The sequence below is a fragment of the Botrytis sinoallii genome, assembly GCF_014898435.1.
Source record: "Botrytis sinoallii strain Bc 23 chromosome Unknown BSIN_018, whole genome shotgun sequence".
Classification (NCBI taxonomy): Eukaryota; Fungi; Ascomycota; class Leotiomycetes; order Helotiales; family Sclerotiniaceae; genus Botrytis; species Botrytis sinoallii.
Window position 1 is genome coordinate 426227 of NW_024066045.1, and position 18133 is coordinate 444359.

Consider the following 18133-nt stretch of genomic DNA (forward strand, 5'->3'; position numbering starts at 1 on the left):
GATGTATGATAGTGTATAGTGTTAGTAATGTGAGGTGGATGATGTATATGAAATGGATAGTATATAGGAGTTGATGATGTATGAGGTATGTGAGGGTGAGGGTGAAGTGTATAGTGTATAGTGTATAGTGTATAGTGTATAGTGTATAGTGTATAGTGTATAGTGTATAGTGTATAGTGTATAGTGTATAGTGTATAGTGTATAGTGTATAGTGTATAGTGTATAGTGTATAGTGTATAGTGTATAGTGTTAGTGTATAGTGTATAGTGTATAGTGTATAGTGTATAGTGTATAGTGTATAGTGTATAGTGTATAGTGTATAGTGTATAGTGTATAGTGTATAGTGTATAGTGTATGTGTATAGTATAGTGTATAATTTTATAAATTGAAATAAAATGAAGTTTTGTAAATTTGGAAGGTTGGAAGGTTGGAAGGTTTGGAAGGTTTGGAAGGTTTGGAAGGTTTGGAAGGTTTGGAAGGTTTGGAAGGTTTGGAAGGTTTGGAAGGTTTGGAAGGTTTGGAAGGTTTGGAAGTTGAAGTGAGGCGAGGTGAGCGATTATCTAGTTATTAGGTAGGTAGGTAGGTAGGTAGGTGGTAGATAGATAATAAAGTAGTATGTAAAGAGATAATAAGGAATGATGGAGAATGATGGTATGTGATTGGATATAATTGGATAGGATATGATAGGGTAATTAGATGTAATATGGAGGATAAAAGAAAAAGAAGTAAAAGACGAAGAGAAGAAGAAGAAGAAGAGAAAAGAAGAAGAAGAAGAAAAAAAAGAGAAGAAGAAGAAGAAGAAGAAGAAGAAGAAGAAGAAGAAGAAGAAGAAGAGAAGAAGAAGAAGAAGAAGAAGAGAAGAGAAGAGAAGAGAAGAAGAAGAAGAGAAGAAGAAGAAGAAGAAGAAGACGAAGAAGAAGAAGAAGAAGAAGAAGAAGAAGAAGAAGAGATGATGATGACAAGAAGATATGTAATATTCGTATGATTTGTTATGATATGCTATGCTATACTATGCTGTGATAGAGATAAATAAATGTATATATACCATGAAAATCACGCAGCAAGAAGACAAGCAACACAGCTACTATTCTATCCGATGAGATGATTCATCACTGAGCTAGCTACTTCGTACCCCCAATCTCCAATCCAGATTGCCCACCCTAATTTTTCTCCACCCCCTTCCAGCCTCCTCAACCACCTCCCCCATTTTCCTAAACACCTCCTCCAACTCTCCCTGCACTCCCCCAATCACACGTCCATCCCCACCATAATACCAATCATACACCCCCTCTCCCCCCTTCAAATCCCTCTTCTCTTTCCACTCCTGTTCTATACCCGTCGTCCACTCCCACCTAACCGAAATTTTAATCTTCTCCTTCACCATCTCACCAATTTTATTCGGAGCTTCTGATCCCAGGATCGGAATCGACGAGACGACGAAACAGATTTGTTTGACGCCTCCTTCATATGGTGATCCTCCTGAGAAGATTTTGCGGAGGATATTGGGTTGGGTTGTTGGTTTCCAGGATTCTTCTCCTCCTTCGCTTGGTTTGGATGAAGAGGAGAAAATATGCGCGAGCCAACAGCTGACGGCCCAGAGAATGTAATTTTTGACATAATCCCACTCTGGTACTGTGTTGGGTGGTGGACAGATTTGGAGGAGAGGAGAAGTTTCTGGTGTTATGCGTAGATAGTAGATTGGTCGAGAGTAGTTGAGGGTAGTGGTTACAGTGCGGATTTGAAGGGACGAAGGCAATGGAGTGAGTGGAGTTGTGTGTGAAAATGATGATGGGATTGAGGAATGAGGTGGTGATGAAAGGGGAAAGGGGAAATTAATTGTGGTTAGTGATTCGAGTTGATTCGTTAAAGCTGTGAGTATTCGTTCGGGAGTTGAAAGATGTGGTAAAGGTGAAGAAGTACCCGGGATGATGGTATAGGTTGGTGGAGTTGGGAGGGAGGCGGAAGTAAGTGTCTTACAAAGCGGGGTGAGAAGTGAGTTAAGAGATGAAACGACCGTTTCGTGAGCGAGGCGAGTCACTAAAGAACGTAGAATAGGAAATGGGTTGTTTGGACGTGGTTGGCTAGAGATTGGTGGTGGTGGACGAGTCCGAATACGATATTGTTGGCGATGCGAGAGAGATAGAAGAAGGTGAAGGGTTAGATAGATGCCATTGGCAAGGTATGAATCTGGTCTTGGACCAAGTACTGGTCGGAAAGGATCAGTAGGTACTGTCTGAAGCTCGATTAAGATTCTTTTAGTCGGAGAAATTGGAAATCTGATTGTGTTCGTTTTGGAATCTGATTGGAGGCCATGAGATGCGAGAGTTCTAACTTCCCGAGTCATTTCTTGCCAAAGTTCAGAGGCAAAAATCGTGTTTCGTGCTTGAAGAATTAAATCTTGAATAGGGGCATCATGTGGTACTGCTTTAGGAAGTATGGTTTCTCCGGTTGTAACTCCATTGGTTTCGATCAAAACTCGTATACTTTGAGGCTCTGGACTTGCAATCCCTTGGTCCAAATATATTGACCCATCAGGATTCCGTCTAAGTGCACCGAGACTACGATTTCGAAATGTTGGAGAGGCTATAGTATGTTAGCATAGGTTAAGGTGGGAAAAGTTGAGTATACTGACCCTCTGAAAATCCAAATCTAACACCCAATGTGTGTTTTTCTTGAGGCAATCGACATACTGCCCATCCACTTTCACTCACAGCAAGGACTTGTTCCCAATACTTGGTTTCTGCATCAATTTCTTTTTCTAATCGAGTGGCAGACGCCAAAATCGAATCTACTGTCTTGCTGAGATTTGATGCTTTCCAACCTTTGGCTATCTTTTTATTCTCTTGATTTTGTTCTTTGGTAAATCGTGGGGCTACGGTTTTATCCGCACCCAAGGTACCCATTCCAGCCAATTCACGAAGTGATGGTGATATTGATGTGCTAGCTTGTACGGGAGTATCTTTCGAAAGAAGGAGGGAAATGAAATCAAGAGATATCATAGCCGCATTGTGGGCATGTCTATTGACAAGTCAGTATTTGCGCATTGCTCTTGACAAAAGAGAACATACTCAATTTGACCAAGAATTTCATCTCTTGCTGTGAGAAGTTCTTTCATTCGATCGGGTTCCTCCTCTGCTTCTCCATCCTCACTGGAACTCTCATTCTCCTCTTCATCTCCTCCAGCTTCGGCTTCCGCAATTTCTTGTCGCAGACTGTCTTCTGAAATATTGCGAAAACCACCTCGTTCGGCATTGATTCTTGCGATCAATTGAGGTAATGGAATGGAGGTATTGGATGTATTTGGCGCTGGGCGCAATGAAAGTGGATGGTTACTTGGGAGAGTTGACATTGTGAGGGGCCGGATAGGATTCGAGAGATTGATTGATTTGTGACAATGAGAATGAGATTACTATTAGTGATTCCGCGACGCCTTCCGTGGATTTGAAAGCTTCTAATAAGGCTTTGAAGGTCTCCTGAAATGTTCTACGGTTATTGATTTGGGGATTGAGTATCAACAACAATCAAAATACTGCCCCGCTTAAAGAAAAGAAGGTTCACCGCTTTATTATTGCTACCAGGTCGCTCTGGAAGCTGTACGAGTACTTGAGTACTTGAGCACAAATATCCATCACGTGCCATTCATCCATCTATCGTGTATCTCTTTTGTATCTACCAATATTCAATAGATCTCATCAGATGCATATATTTCAATGTCAAATTGATATTCCATGATACTACTGTACTCTGAAGTGAGCATCCTTAGCATCTTCATCATGTCGATAGCATACTCGAGTAGCATCGAGTAGCATCAGCCTTCCACTTCAGATCTCTCCAATCAACTACTCGAATTATACATCCCGGCCGTCTTTCAAACCTCCCTCCCATTGTCGTTGTTGGAAAGTTTTATGTAGGAGCTTGTTTCTTCTCCTTGTGATGTCAGAAGTATAGGATATAGTATAGCGCGCCCGAATTGAGTCCGACACTACGATGTACATATGGCTCAGGTACCAGAGATTCACCAATCACGATTGTTGATGCAGTATCCGCCTTGTAGAGTTTCCGCAAAAACATGACACAATCGGTATGAAAATGGACATGGAAACTTGAACTCAGGGTAGATGAAGGTAATGAATGGAATGAAAGGTATGAAGTGGGAGTGGCAGTCTGAGGAGCAGTCACCGACGACTGAGAGAAATGTTGACTGTTTGGTTGAGGTGTATATTGTAAGAGAATGAATGATAATTGCATAGGTACATATATGCATATATATCCTAGGTACAGACATACATGTATATCCATGGATATATACATATCGTGATACACATATAAGTAATACATACATACCTAGGTACTATCATGATACATGGAAAGATTTATGGAAAGATTTATGGCCTTACCTACACATCAAGAATCATTCTGTCCGCTCACATGACTTTTGAATTAATGTATATCTTCATCATGATTGGAATTTATACCTTTTACCAAGACTATTGTCCATACCATACGGATTTCTCCAATTTGATACCGATGCCGATGATACCAGTCAGTGCCAGTACCAATGCCAATACCAAACCGATAAGCAGAGCAGCCCACGGCCATCCATCCATCCATATCCATGTCCCCGCCCATGCGTCCCATCATCAACAAAGCCGATAAAGCTCCTCGTAAAAAATATTGACAAGGTCTCAGCCCACCAAAATACATGAAGGACCCATCTTATTTCAAACTGCTCTCTCAACTTTTCGTCATTCTTTAAAAGTAAGAGAATCTACTAGTCGATACATTCTTCATACCTATCTCAAAACTTCATTCTTCTCTCTTCCCTCTTCGCTTTTTTCTCTCTTCTCTCATACTACTTTTTACCTAACTTGTTCATTATACCCAAGATTTCCTTTCTTACCTCAACCTTACCTCAACCTTATACCCCTCCAACCTATTTACTTTCACGAAACAACGACTCAAAATCCATCATGGCTCCTCAACCCCCACCACCCCTCGAGGGGAAGAAAAGACGTATCGCTATCATGACCAGTGGAGGTGATTCTCCCGGTATGAATGGTGTTGTGCGAGCTTGCGTTCGAATGGCAATTTATAAAGGATGTGAACCATATTGTATCTATGAAGGATACGAAGGGTTAGTTCAAGGAGGAAAATTGATCAAAAAGATGGGCTGGGAAGATGTTCGTGGATGGCAATCAGAAGGAGGTACTCTTATTGGTACTGCCAGATGTATGGCTTTCTACGAACGACCCGGCAGATTACAAGCAGCAAAGAATATGGTGTTGAATGGAATTGATGCTCTCATCATTTGTGGTGGTGACGGCTCCTTGACTGGAGCTGATAAATTCAGAGCGGAATGGCCTGGGTTGATCAAGGAATTGATTGAAAAGAAAGAATTATCGGAACAACAAGTTGCACCATTCAAACATCTCAACATCGTTGGATTGGTTGGTTCAATTGATAATGATATGTCTGGTACCGATGCTACAATTGGTTGCTTTTCAGCTCTTGGCAAGATTTGCGAGATGGTGGATTATATCGAACAAACTGCTTCATCACATTCGAGAGCTTTCGTTATTGAAGTTATGGGTAGACATTGTGGTTGGTTAGCTTTGATGGCTGGTGTTGCTACTGGTGCAGATTTTGTTTTCATTCCAGAAAAACCAAGAGCAGACAATTGGAAAGAAGAGATGCACATGGTCATTCAGAAGGTATGATTATTATATTTTTTTTCACAAGTTTTGATCGTACTAACAATTACACAGCATAGACAATTGGGAAAGAGAAAGACAATTGTTATTGTTGCTGAAGGTGCTCATGATCAAGGAGGAAATAAGATTTCTCCAGAAATGATCAAGGATCTTCTTGCAGACAAGAATGGACTCGCTCTTGATACACGTATTTCAACATTGGGTCATGTTCAACGTGGTGGTTCTGCATGTGCTTATGATCGATACCTTTCCACTTTACAAGGTATCGAAGCAGTTAATGCTGTTCTTGATGCTACGCCAGAAACGGTTACCCCTTTTATCGCCATTAACGAGAACAAAATTACAAGAAAACCGCTTGTTCAATCAGTTATTGATACTCAAGAAGTCGCAAAGGCTATTGAAGCAAAAGATTTCGAAAGAGCTATGGCACTCAGAGATACAGAATTTTCTGACTTTTACGATTCCTACATGACTACAACAGCCACTGATCTTAACAATGAAATGCGTCTTCCTGATAAGAAGGTATGTGATGATAAAAATTATGTTTCTTCCAATACTAACATCATCTAGCACATGAGAATTGCTATCGTACATGTTGGAGCCCCAGCTGGTGGTGTTAACGCTGCTACACGTGCAGCTGTTGCTTATTGCTTAACTCGTGGACATACACCAATTGCGATTCATAATGGCTTCGCTGGATTTGCCCGTCATCACCAAGATAACCCAGGATCAGTTCGAGAATTTGATTGGTTAGAAGTTGATGGATGGGCTAGTAAGGGTGGTTCAGAAATTGGTATGAACCGTGAACTTCCATCGGAATCTGGAATGCCATTGGTCGCATCACTTTTTGAGAAGTTCAAGATTGATGGTCTTCTCATCATTGGAGGTTTCGAAGGTTTCCATGCCTTATCCGAACTTCGTCAAGCAAGAGAAACTTATTCTTCTCTTTGCATTCCTATGACTTTACTTCCAGCCACTATTTCCAACAACGTTCCAGGAACAGAATATTCGATTGGTTCGGATACCTGTTTGAACGAACTTGTTCGTTATTGCGATACCATTAAACAATCCGCTTCAGCTTCCCGTCGTCGTGTTTTCGTTATTGAAACTCAAGGTGGTCGATCTGGTTATGTTGCTACCATGGCTGGTCTCGCTGTTGGTGCATCAGCTGTCTATACTCCTGAAGAAGGTGTCAGTATTGGTATGCTCGCAGCAGATATCGCACATCTCAAGGAAGTTTTCGAGAAAGACAGTGGCCAATCAAGAGCTGGACGTCTTATCCTTATCAACGAAAAGGCATCAAAGGTTTACCACGCCAAACTTATCGCTGATATGATTCGTGAAGAAGCTGCCGATCGTTTCGAATCCAGAGATAGTATTCCAGGTCACGTTCAACAAGGTGGTACTCCATCTCCTATGGATCGTACCCGAGCCGTTCGCTTAGCTATCAAATGTATTGAACATCTCGAAAAATATGAAGATAGAACCGATAAAAAGATTATCGAGGATAAACAAAGTTCAACGGTTATTGGTATCAAGGGTGCACAAGTTGTATTCTCTAGTATGGTTGATGTCGAAGAGAATGAAACAGATTGGGCAAATAGAAGACCAAAGGCCGAATTTTGGTTGGATTTGAAGGGATTTGTGGATATTCTTGCCGGTAGACCAGATGTTCCTAGACCGGAACGTAAATTAAAGGGATGGAAGGCGAAGGATAGTAAGAGGGGTTTGATTTGAGAGGGTGGAGATTGAACGAGAAGGGGAGATATTTTTATGGGGGATGCATTGACTTGTATGACGGAAGTGGAGAGGATAGAACCAAAAAAAATGAGATATGAGAGATGGGGAATGGATGAACTGGAAATGAAACCAAAGAATGGATTGACGGAATTGATGGGATGGGATATAAACGTTTTGACGGGGATAAATGAATGATTGAACGAATGAATTGAGATGAGATGAAATGAAATAAGATGAGGTGATGCATGGAAAGGGGGAAGAAACGAAGAACGAAACATAAATAGCTTGGAGTAGTTGGTTTTCAATATTGATATCAATGAGATGGATGATCACTTTATGACTTGATGACTTGATACAGTATGGTGTTTCAATGCTAGAACATCATTTTGTCACTATCTATTTCAGGTACTAGGTGCTAGGTATCTAATCAATAATATACCCCTTAAGTTAATATCCAAGCGAGTGTCCATTCATTCATTCCTTCCCGAGATCATTATATCATATCTATCATTACATCTATCTCTCTTCTTGTGGATTTCCCTCTCTCCTGCTCACCACGCTTAAAAGACTCTTTCTTGGATACGCTACTCGCCGTGTTCGATATAGCATTCTGGACTTATATCTTTCCTCCACTATACCGCATCCACAGCATCATCCACAGCATCATGTGATCTGATCTGTCTCGCTCGTTTTTGTATCTCCTGAGCGCGAGAGGCGTGGTGAGCGCAGGTTTCACAGGGGGGTGAGAGCGAGAGATTATCTTTTTCGTGAGATTGAGGGGAGGTGGAGGTGGAGGTGGAGGTGAGGTGTGCATTTTCTTTGCTTTTGGGTAATGAGAGGGAGTCGTGTGGATCTTCGATCTCGGTTTCGCTTTTGTCTGATTCGGAAGTTGAGTCTGAGCCTGAGCCTGAGCTTGAGATGGAGATTCGGAATTGGAAATTAGAAGTCGAGGTGGTTTTGAATTTAGGAGCGGGCAGTAGATTTGCGGAGATGTTTAGAATTTGCAATTTTGTAAAGTGCGAGAGGTGGGTGAGGATGGAATGGTATTCTTCGCTCTCCTTGTCGTAATTGTCATGTGGTTGTTGATGATACTCATTTCCTTCTCTTTCGTCATCGTCTTCTTCCTCCTCGCTTCTATCGTGAATCTCTGCAGATGATGATGATGACGATAATGATAATGATGATTCAGAAACGTGAAGTCTCAAAACTTCGAGAATGTCTCTCAAATGTGTGATCGAATGCAGAAAATGATTTAAATCGAATGAAAATTCCAATCCTTCTCTTTCCCCGATTTGAGTATCGTAATCCCATTCCCATTGTAAAGATTTGAGAAATTTGAAGTAGCTGAAAAATGGGATCAAGGAATCTTGTCGAAGAACCGTGTGAGAAAGGTGGAGATGAGTGATGTGGAAGGTGAAATTGGGAAGGGGAGGAGAGTAAAAGGTTGAGAGTGTGAAGGGTGTTATTGGAGATGGGTTTAGCGCGTGTTGAGTAGGGGAAGAAGAAGAAAGAGAAGATGGCAAAACGGAGAATGGAAAATGATAATCCGAAAGCATGTGTGTATCGACCTCTCGTATTGAGGGGATGGCTAAAAAGGGGAGGCCGCGCAGAATCTCAAATCCCATGCGGGGATAATGTATAGTATCGTGTTTTGCCAAATGCAAAGACCGTAAATGCGGGAATGAATATGCTTGTGGCTGAACTATGCGGGTGGGCTCGCGAAGTCGTTGATTTTGTAAAGTTGCCGCTCGGTTTAGCACGGTTTCGAGATAGGGATATCCATAAGGACAACCGCTCGCGTGGTTGATTATATTGAGAGATTGGAGATTAGGGAGGAGACAGAGGATGAATGCGACGATGGCATCCCAGTTTCCTTGTAGGATAAAATTGTACCATTGTGAGGTGATGTGGGAGCCAAAGAATGGGGAGCGTGAGCCGTCTTCTAGGGTGTAGATGGATTTGAGACGGGATTTCAGGAGGACAAGGTCGTAGGGGGAGAAATTGGAGATGGAGATGTCGTTTTTGTAGCCTAGGAGGGCGTTGCAAGTGAAGGTTTTAGTGTAGAGTGCGTAGTGGGGATTATGGAGAATGGTGTGCAGGAAATGGGGGAGGGAAGTGCATGTATCGCCGAGGTGGAGGAAGTGCGAGTACAGGTAGGGGGTGATGTAGTGGTGGAATTGGCGGGAACAGAGGGAAAAAGCGGAGAGTGCTTCTGGAGATGTTATTAGACGGAAGAGAGTGAGGAGGATATCTGTGGGTAGGTGAGTGATTGGGAAGTTTGAATTGGTGGTTGGTTTGGAAATGGGAGAAGGGCGCGGTTCAATTGGAAGATTAGCGGATTGAATTGAGGCAGTCATTTTTGATGAGACCTGAAGATATCTAATGAAAATATAAATTGAAAACTCAACTCCAAATTGTATAGTATTCAATGGAGAAACCAAAAACGCATGGAGTATCGAAGACACCGACTCTCATCTAAATACATGCTCTCAAGATCCAAGCCCCCATTGTTAGACCATAAATCATGACCGTTTAGGGCTTCAAATATGGAGAGTACTTCTCCATGTTTTAGAAATTGTAGATTATCAGAGAAACTGCAGCAATCACATCAATTACTACTAAGCATTGATGCAGAAAATGAGATGAAGATTCACCTGGTGATCTGTGTCAAGCTGGTAAAGGAGCACGGCCATAGTAAGCAATTTGATGTAACCGCGCGGTACGAGACAATTCGAGCAATCCTGATGATAAGATGGATGGGTAGAGGCATTATCTTGAAGATTTGTATCAACACTCTTACGATGTTGTTTTGGAGCCGACTAAGTTCATCAAAACTTGAGGACCTGAGTTCAATGAAGAGATGAAAGTAAATGCGGAAAATTCGTGAAGAAGATCAAAGGTAGAATGATAGCAGGGGCCAATCACTTGTTAGTCATCATCGGATAAACTTCGCTACGTAAGTTAATCCGGCGTCCAGAAATTATTGCCGATGGTAGAATGACATGCCCATTCGGCGTCACAATGATATTCCTTCATCCTTCTGCAACGACTTCATCATCAATATGGAAGCTCATATCCTTCAGGACTGATGGTCGGATACAATCCTTACAATTCACAAGAAATACTATTCGTGATCCAGAGATCTAGAAGTCCACGAGCTCGGGAGAATTGCCCTTGCTTCTTTGGTGGCACCGTTGGCTCAATGGCAAGTGCCATCTTGGTTGTTTTCAATAATTCACTTTGAGGCTCTCCCCTGAGTAAGATCAATTTACTCTCCCACTTGGCATATCCCAGCTTGTCAATATCTCTTGTTCTGGGGGTAATCACTTTAATCGTACCTGCATTGATCGACCGAAACCTAGCGAAGCCTTACAAGGCAATGAAGGTGACGGCAAACTACTTCAAATTATTCTATGCTTTACACATCGTATGTTTCTTGACTCATCTCCTCATTCTCTAAATTTGGATAATTATTGCACAAAAAAGCATTTTGTGAAACCTTACCATTCATTGCCAAGAATATGGCTGTTGAGCTGAAAAGATGCACATGATCGGCTTGCCTACAATCATACTTCGGTAAGGAGAAGCAGGATTTTGGGGGCGTAAACGATTCCGAACTTATGCAGGTACGATGTTGATATCCGACCTGTCACACAGAAATTTTCAAACCCTCAATATTATTATCGACTGTTCTATTGTTCAGTTAGTTCATAGTAAATCAGCCCTCTATTATATTAGGAGCTACTACCTTAAGCCAAGGACTATCATGCGGAGAAGTGAGAAGAAGGTATTGTGATTTCCTTGCGTATATATTGTGTCCTTTTCAGTCCTATTCCCCTTTCTCATCTTTTTACTATCGTCACTCGTTTCTCTTTAGTCACTCTTTAATAAACACTCGTTTTTGAACGTTGTCGCATATAGTTTCCCTTAATATATTCCAACTATCTACCCCTTACCACAATGAAGCTTTCCACCGGTGGTCTATTGGCCAGTCTGACAGCTTTTGTTCTTGCAGAAGATCTACTTTTTGTAGATAAATTCGAGTTCAAAGAGTTTGCGGAGGCAACATCTGTCCTTGGATACACTACAAAGGTGGTCAGTGAGGCACAATGGAAAACAATGACAACAGCCGAGTTTGCTGCTTTCAAAGCTATTGTCATTGCCGATCCAGATTGTTCAACATCACCCAGTGATGTTCAATTCTTGACTGATACCAAGAATACCTGGGGACCAGCAGTCCAAGGGAACATTGTCGTTATCGGTAAGAACAAAAAATCAAGCTCTATTGAATTTATGACTACTCTACTAACTCAAATATAAGGCACGGATCCTACTTTTCACTTTTCAGCCCAACCTGGTGTCAAAGTTCTGATTGATAACTCCATCAAATTTGCAGCATCTGCGAAAAGTCTCGCTGGCACCCAGCAGACTGGTCTCTACTACGCGTTGTCTTGTTATTATAACAACGTGGATTCTGCGAAAGTAGAATCACTCTCATACTTCGGAGACTTCACTGTCCGAGGAAACCTTGCTTGCTACAACAAAGCTCACATTGTTGCATCCTCACCTGCTCTTGGAACTCTTAATGATGCTGCACTATCTAGTTGGTCTTGTAGTGTCCATGAAGCCTTCTCCAGCTATCCTTCTGTTGGAATCAATGGATTCCAAGCTCTTGCTATTGCTCAAGATGTCATTGGTGTCGGATCGCAAACTTTCGGTGACAAGACAATTGGACTACCATATATCATCAGTCGTGGTGCGACCCCAGCTGGATGTGGTGATGGAAAATGGGAAGCATCATTAAACGAAGAGTGTGATGATGGAAACACTGTTGCTGGTGATGGGTGTTCTGCAAGTTGCAAATGTGAATCCGGTCGCCCAACTGGTGATGGACATTGTCTTCCAGCTTTGACACCAAACACAACAACTCCCGTTCATACTCCATCGCATTCTGCCACTCTTCCACCATATATCCCATCGGGGTCTAGTGGAGTTCCTGTCCCATATGGCAACAAAACTATCATTTCAACCATTGATCATAACAGGACAGTCACTGCTACCATTCACGACACTGTTACAGATCATGATACCAAGACTGTTCATGACATTTCAACAGTTACCACGTAAGTGATCTTTTGGCGGTGGATAGTTCTGTACTAACTTGTCCCTAGAACTTTCATTCCTCCTCCATATGTAACTCCCGCATGCCCAACTGGAAACAAGATAGTTGGTGTTGAAATTGTTGTTTATGTGTCCATCATTGAATCATGTCATACTATTGGAGATAAAACTGGTTCGTAACCCTATTCTCTTTCGCTCAGATCATCACTGACATATCAAAAAGTTACTTCATATATCACAAGTGATTGCTCCACTGAACAGAAACCAATTTGGAGTACATCAACTGTAGGATATCCTTGCTACGCATGTGCCTTATCTAGTGCCGGTGTTCCCTGCCCAACTGGAGGCTTTATCACAGCCACTACAACGTCATGCCATGAAACCGCAATCCCAACTTCGTACACTTGGACTCCAGTTCCACCGACAATTCTACCATGCAAGACTTGTCTTCCATACACCATGCCAACATGTCCAGTATATAGTACACTTCCACCATCTTCCGTCTACGTTGTTCCAGTTCCAACTCTCGGAACTCACTCCGAACCAGTTAGCCGTATCCCCGAGACTTCTATATATGTACCTGCTCCATCTCCAGTTACATACACTACCTCTATATACGGAATAGGGGTCACAACTTATATAACTTACTCAGCCGGTCCAACAGCAACTGCAATTGTTTCAGAAGTCGAAGGTATCCCTACTACTATCATCACGTATGTTGCTCCGACACCGGCTCCAACATACGCCGCAACCATAGTACCTGTCTGCCCACCTGGCGGGTGTAAACCAGCGACTTCTACGGTTGTTCCAGTGGGTCCTGTTGGAACGACTTCATTCTTAGGTTCCCCCACTTATGTACCATTCACAGGGGCAGCTGCCCGTATTGTCAGTGCCAATGTGGCGATGATGGTCGGTGCTGTAGGTGGTATTTTTGGATTGATGATTGTTTTGTAGATTGAGTAGTTGAAGGATGTGAATTGGGATTTAGGATTATCAACGTTATGAACGGATTGGATGGAAAGGCGTCTGATAATTTTGTATGGATCAGGAAGGTATATGGCATGAAGAGGAGCAAAATTACCTTGTGAAAAGAATCTTTAGGGAAAGACGTATTTATTCATTTCGTACTACTTGCGAAGGGTTTCCGCTTTCTATTTCTCAAAAAGAGAGGAAGACATGGGGGCCATTGCAATCGGTTTATTCTTTTCTTTTCTATGGTCGATTTTTGATTTTGGTGTATGGAATGGATTGGTAATATATGCACACACATCATTCATCAATTGAACGGTGAGGTGTTAAGATGTGTATGGAAATATAATTGAATGTTTTCATTGTACTATCTCTTTCTTGTTGATTCATTGCTTGATTCGTTTTGAAGTGATTGTGCCTTCTGATCTATGTGTACACGTTCAAATTGTCAATCTCTTGAAATGCCGTTAAAGTACATCTGATTATACGGGTCAAAATTTTCGGAATCTTGTAAAAGAATCTTACAAGATTCTACATATGCTTTCTTTTGCTAAAGAAGTACGACCTTACCTTGTATCTTTGTGTCTTGATCCAAGTCAACAGTGTATTAGGATACTGAAACTCGAGATCATAATTCTCATAATATCGGCTCGCACTTTTCCTTTTCCGTTGTCCGTTCTATGTAAGCGGGGCGGGGTTGTAGCAGAGCGGCACTATTGGGTGAACAAACCTCGGTAAAGTCTCGAGGTATAATTTGTTACAGATTCACGCTTTCTCCTTCCATTACACTTTAGTATCTAAAGATTGTATTCAAACCTACCTTCAATCCCAATCAAGTATCTCTTTGCTTTCATCAAATGGTATAGACATTGTGTTGAAGTCTAAAACCCAATTGAGTGCAATTGAAATTTTTGGAACACAGTTTCATTATTGTGCTACAACGCGCGTCATGGAATTGGACTCCTTATTCACAATCTTCCCCGGAAAACATCTATGGATCTTCGGCGCCATAGCTCTAAATCTGATCAGAATCCCTTTTTGGCTTATCTACTATGTTCCCTCCGTTACCCGACCCTCGCCAAAATGGACCTACACCCAAGCCCTCCGTATCCGTATCATAAAAGCTTTCGTCAAATCCGTCTCAATCACCAAATCAGCTACCATCATTAATCTCCTTCCGGGTGCCGAGGGATCACGATTTTTAACCATCCATCCTGCTTCATCATCCCGTTACCAAGGGGTCACTATAACGAATTCTGAAATCAAACCAGAAATTATCGGTGGCACGTGGTATCCACACCAACCATCTTCTGGAAAAGACGCTGGAGATGTAGTTCTTCACTTTCATGGAGGAGCATATGTAGTTGGAGATGGACGAACGCAAGATGCTGGATTTTGCGCAGAGACTTTAATTGCTAATAGCTCTGCTTCTTTTGTATTTTGTCCTCAATATAGACTTGCTTCAAGTCCGGGTGGGAGATTTCCAGCAGCGCTGCAGGATGCGATTACGAGTTTCTCTTACTTAAACGAGACAATGGGAATCAAGGCAGAGAATATCGTTGTCTCGGGGGATAGCGCGGGAGGAAATCTGACAATGGCATTATTGAGATATCTACATGATAACCCAAACGTGGGTCTACCAAATCCAGGATGTGCATGGTTATGGTCTCCCTGGGTCGATCCGGTTTCTACGATTGTCGAAGGAATCTTCCATGCTTCTCCATACTCTCGTACTGATTATCTTCACGAGGGATTTGGAATCTGGGGAGCAAGGGGCTTGACACCACTTGAGGGAACGGGAGTAGAATTATCTCATCCGAATATTTCGTTTGTGGGGAATCCGTTCAAGATTTCCACCCCATTGTTTTTTAGTACAGGAGAGTGTGAAGTACTTTTTGATGATGTGGTGAAGGTTCATAATCAGTTCACGGAAGCGGGGAATAAGACTGAATTGCAGATTGAAGAAGGGGCGGTGCATGATATTATTTTGATTGGAAATCTTTTAGGCTTTAAGGAAGAGGCGAGGTTGGCGGCGAAGAGGGCAGGGAAATTTTGGGAGAGAAATAGATAGACGGGGTAGATTGATGGATTGCAGATTGGTGGATGAGTAGAAACAGGCTTTGGTGTTTGTATCACATACCTGGTTAAAGGTATAGATTTAAATTTAGGATAGATTCAACGTATACTGAACACTTCCCTGCAGTTTGTCTTCTGCTTATTCGTGGGAGAAAGAATAATAATAAGATTGTTACTCAAGACTGAAAAGTCACAAAAGTTCGGGACTTCAAGCTATCGGTTTGAGGTAAAAGGGCTCCATCGAAAGAATGATTACATGCCTTGAAAGTAGTGATTCAGAGATATAGAATTGTTTCGACTGGTTTGTATATGATTGATAGCTTTTCTATGAATGAAATTGAATTAAATTCGAGATAAGAAATATATATAGTATTATTACAGTACTTTATATAGAAAAAATTAATGTAAAATAATTTCTGTATTTAATATTTATTATTTAATCTTTCAAATCTTTCAAATCTTTCAAATCTTTCAAATCTTTCAAATCTTTCAACTACAGAAACAGTAACAACCCAAGCAATAACCTCCATCCAAAGTGACAACAGAGGAAGGTGCTAGTCTAAAGAGGCATATGATGAATGATAAGTTCGATGCCAGAGCCCTAAGGGGTATAGCTGGTCCAATGATAACCAGATCCATTACAATAAAATGCGCTTTCCTTCACACTACCAATATAATATCACGAAGTTACAGGAAGTCTAAAGATAGTCTTGTATAATCTAAACGTAATCATATAGAATAACTTTATGACTAAAGTAGGAATTGAGTTTCTAGTCTGAAATAAGAATAATAATATGGCGCATATGTGTCTCGTTGGAGAGATTTCAAGCGAGACTAAATACCTAGCTTCAAACTAAAATAGCTTGAATATAATAGCCCTAGGTATATAAACTTAGATTCCTCACGAGATTCGGTGGAATCTTTGTTTGAGATTATCTAGTCAAAAATCGCATTAACATGGATTGTAGTTTGAAATATACAATCAAATAGAATTATTTTAACCTCTAGACAATTCATCTTAGTCTATCAAAATTTTCTCTGTTCTGATTCTTGAAATCGACGTTCTCTTTCAATATCCAAGACATAAAAAGATGTTTTCTAGACTGATAACTTACCTACGTTCTTAATAGGTGGATATGCATTACTGAATAGAGATGATTCGAATGATGTTGAAAAGTCTACCGAAAAGACACCTCTGATTGTCAAGACACTTGCAACACCGAACCATTCAGGGGATCATTCGGATGATAAGAGTAAAGAAATTGGGAAGGCACATCCAACTATTGAGATCTCGGAACATTTTGATGTAAATCTTTCACTTCAAGGACGTACAAATCAGAGCGACACATTCTTTGTTGATCCAGCAATCAAGAAACAGATTGACGAATCCTACGATACAATCGATTGTACTTCGGAAACATCCAGTAACGCCTCAGAGCTCCTTCCCTCTAAACAACATTCCAAAGTTTCAACTTTCTTTGAATTAATATTCAAATCAACTCAAAAAGAAATGCATAATACATGCAAAATAAAGGGCGGGCGGGGTGGTCGGTTTCGGTGTGATTCGGGAGCGTGTGTTTCAACCCCGTCCTCGAATTCCTTCCCTAGATCACCTGAAGCAATTCAATCCTCAGTGAATGCTCTTGGAACAGGGGATAAGAGACACAATCGAGCTTAGCGTTTTTCGGAATCTTTCTCGGGAAGATCAAGCTTCTTGAAAGCAACACTCGGAGGAGCTATGGCAGCAGCGGACACTCTTGCTGAGAAAATCGAGAATGAGAAAAAACAGTTGAATTATCCACCAGAGCACCAAAATGGGCCCCAAAACTAGCATTAGCGTTTTCCCTGAACGACAAAGTCTGATTGCTCGAGAGTGATCAAATATTCCTGAATTTAAATAAGATCAATGGTCAATGAGGTTTCTGTTAGGCGATAGAGTCCATTTTCGTGTCTTAGGGGATAGGCTGCTGCTCGGGATATGTGACCTCGAAAGTTTCGTACGAGTTGTTGGAATGTTGATTTGAAGATGAGAGAATTCAAAGAATAGGGGCGTTACATGGACATTCTACAACGGAGGAAAGACAGAGCCAATCATGGTGCTTGATGATATATTGGAAGTGAAGAATTGTGTCAATCAAGAAGAGAAAGATGAAAGCAGCAATTAGTCGAGATCAAGGTAGTAGGTAAAATATAAAATATACAAAACAATATGCGAGAATCAGAATGAAAAGACATGACACTGTTTGGAAACGTAGTGGACAATGTATGCTATAGAATAATGCTTTCATAATCCCTGTTAAATTTCCTAAGCAAATAACAGCAGCCCATATAGCCCCTCGAGAAATCAAAACAGTGTCGATGTCAACGCAGGAACATTATTGACCAAGTAAAATGATACGCATGCAGTCCCAGATAGGTGGAACGGCATATTAGTAATTGTCTGGACCCATAGTCAACGCCATCCCAAGACGTCTATTGGCATTTAAAACAGATGCCAACAGATAAATTTTTTTGCT

General features: G+C 41.3%; 7 protein-coding genes across 7 annotated transcripts; 5 read left to right on the top strand and 2 right to left on the bottom strand.

Annotated features, from left to right (window-relative positions):
* Positions 1–638: 638 nt before the first annotated feature.
* EAF02_009099 (uncharacterized protein) lies at positions 639–953 on the top strand (the record flags this gene model as incomplete). The annotated part of the gene is made up of 2 exons (XM_038905147.1): positions 639–651; positions 697–953. 2 exons carry the CDS (start codon positions 639–641, stop codon positions 951–953), a joined length of 270 nt encoding a protein of 89 aa, XP_038755044.1.
* A 128-nt stretch (positions 954–1081) lies between these two features.
* Positions 1082–3714, bottom strand: EAF02_009100 (uncharacterized protein; the record flags this gene model as incomplete). The annotated part of the gene is made up of 4 exons (XM_038905148.1): positions 3069–3714; positions 2633–3018; positions 1133–2583; positions 1082–1084 (listed from the first exon to the last, which is right to left on the bottom strand). The coding sequence occupies exons 1-4, from the start codon at positions 3347–3349 to the stop codon at positions 1082–1084; spliced, it is 2121 nt and encodes a 706-aa protein (XP_038755045.1). The 5' UTR covers positions 3350–3714.
* Positions 3715–4970: 1256 nt separating this feature from the next.
* On the top strand, positions 4971–7448 carry EAF02_009101 (uncharacterized protein; the record flags this gene model as incomplete). Its single annotated transcript, XM_038905149.1, has 3 exons — positions 4971–5711; positions 5766–6233; positions 6282–7448. 3 exons carry the CDS (start codon positions 4971–4973, stop codon positions 7446–7448), a joined length of 2376 nt encoding a protein of 791 aa, XP_038755046.1.
* Positions 7449–8083: 635 nt separating this feature from the next.
* On the bottom strand, positions 8084–9808 carry EAF02_009102 (uncharacterized protein; the record flags this gene model as incomplete). Its single annotated transcript, XM_038905150.1, has 1 exon — positions 8084–9808. One exon carries the CDS (start codon positions 9806–9808, stop codon positions 8084–8086), a length of 1725 nt encoding a protein of 574 aa, XP_038755047.1.
* A 1528-nt stretch (positions 9809–11336) lies between these two features.
* On the top strand, positions 11337–13904 carry EAF02_009103 (uncharacterized protein). Its single transcript, XM_038905151.1, has 4 exons — positions 11337–11712; positions 11773–12574; positions 12623–12744; positions 12796–13904. Exons 1-4 carry the CDS (start codon positions 11412–11414, stop codon positions 13524–13526), a joined length of 1956 nt encoding a protein of 651 aa, XP_038755048.1. The 5' UTR covers positions 11337–11411; the 3' UTR covers positions 13527–13904.
* Positions 13905–14490: 586 nt separating this feature from the next.
* EAF02_009104 (uncharacterized protein) lies at positions 14491–15612 on the top strand (the record flags this gene model as incomplete). Its single annotated transcript, XM_038905152.1, has 1 exon — positions 14491–15612. One exon carries the CDS (start codon positions 14491–14493, stop codon positions 15610–15612), a length of 1122 nt encoding a protein of 373 aa, XP_038755049.1.
* A 962-nt stretch (positions 15613–16574) lies between these two features.
* EAF02_009105 (uncharacterized protein) lies at positions 16575–17295 on the top strand (the record flags this gene model as incomplete). The annotated part of the gene is made up of 2 exons (XM_038905153.1): positions 16575–16584; positions 16748–17295. The coding sequence occupies 2 exons, from the start codon at positions 16575–16577 to the stop codon at positions 17293–17295; spliced, it is 558 nt and encodes a 185-aa protein (XP_038755050.1).
* Between the last annotated feature and the right edge of the window lie 838 nt (positions 17296–18133).

Bases quoted from the DNA above. Each gene is read 5' to 3' on its own strand.
- EAF02_009103 (XM_038905151.1), top strand. From the start codon at position 11,412: ATGAAGCTTTCCACCGGTGGTCTATTGGCCAGTCTGACAGCTTTTGTT. The intron at 11,713-11,772 runs GTAAGAACAAAA...CTCAAATATAAG, and splicing joins AGGGAACATTGTCGTTATCG to GCACGGATCCTACTTTTCAC. The intron at 12,575-12,622 runs GTAAGTGATCTT...ACTTGTCCCTAG, and splicing joins GACATTTCAACAGTTACCAC to AACTTTCATTCCTCCTCCAT.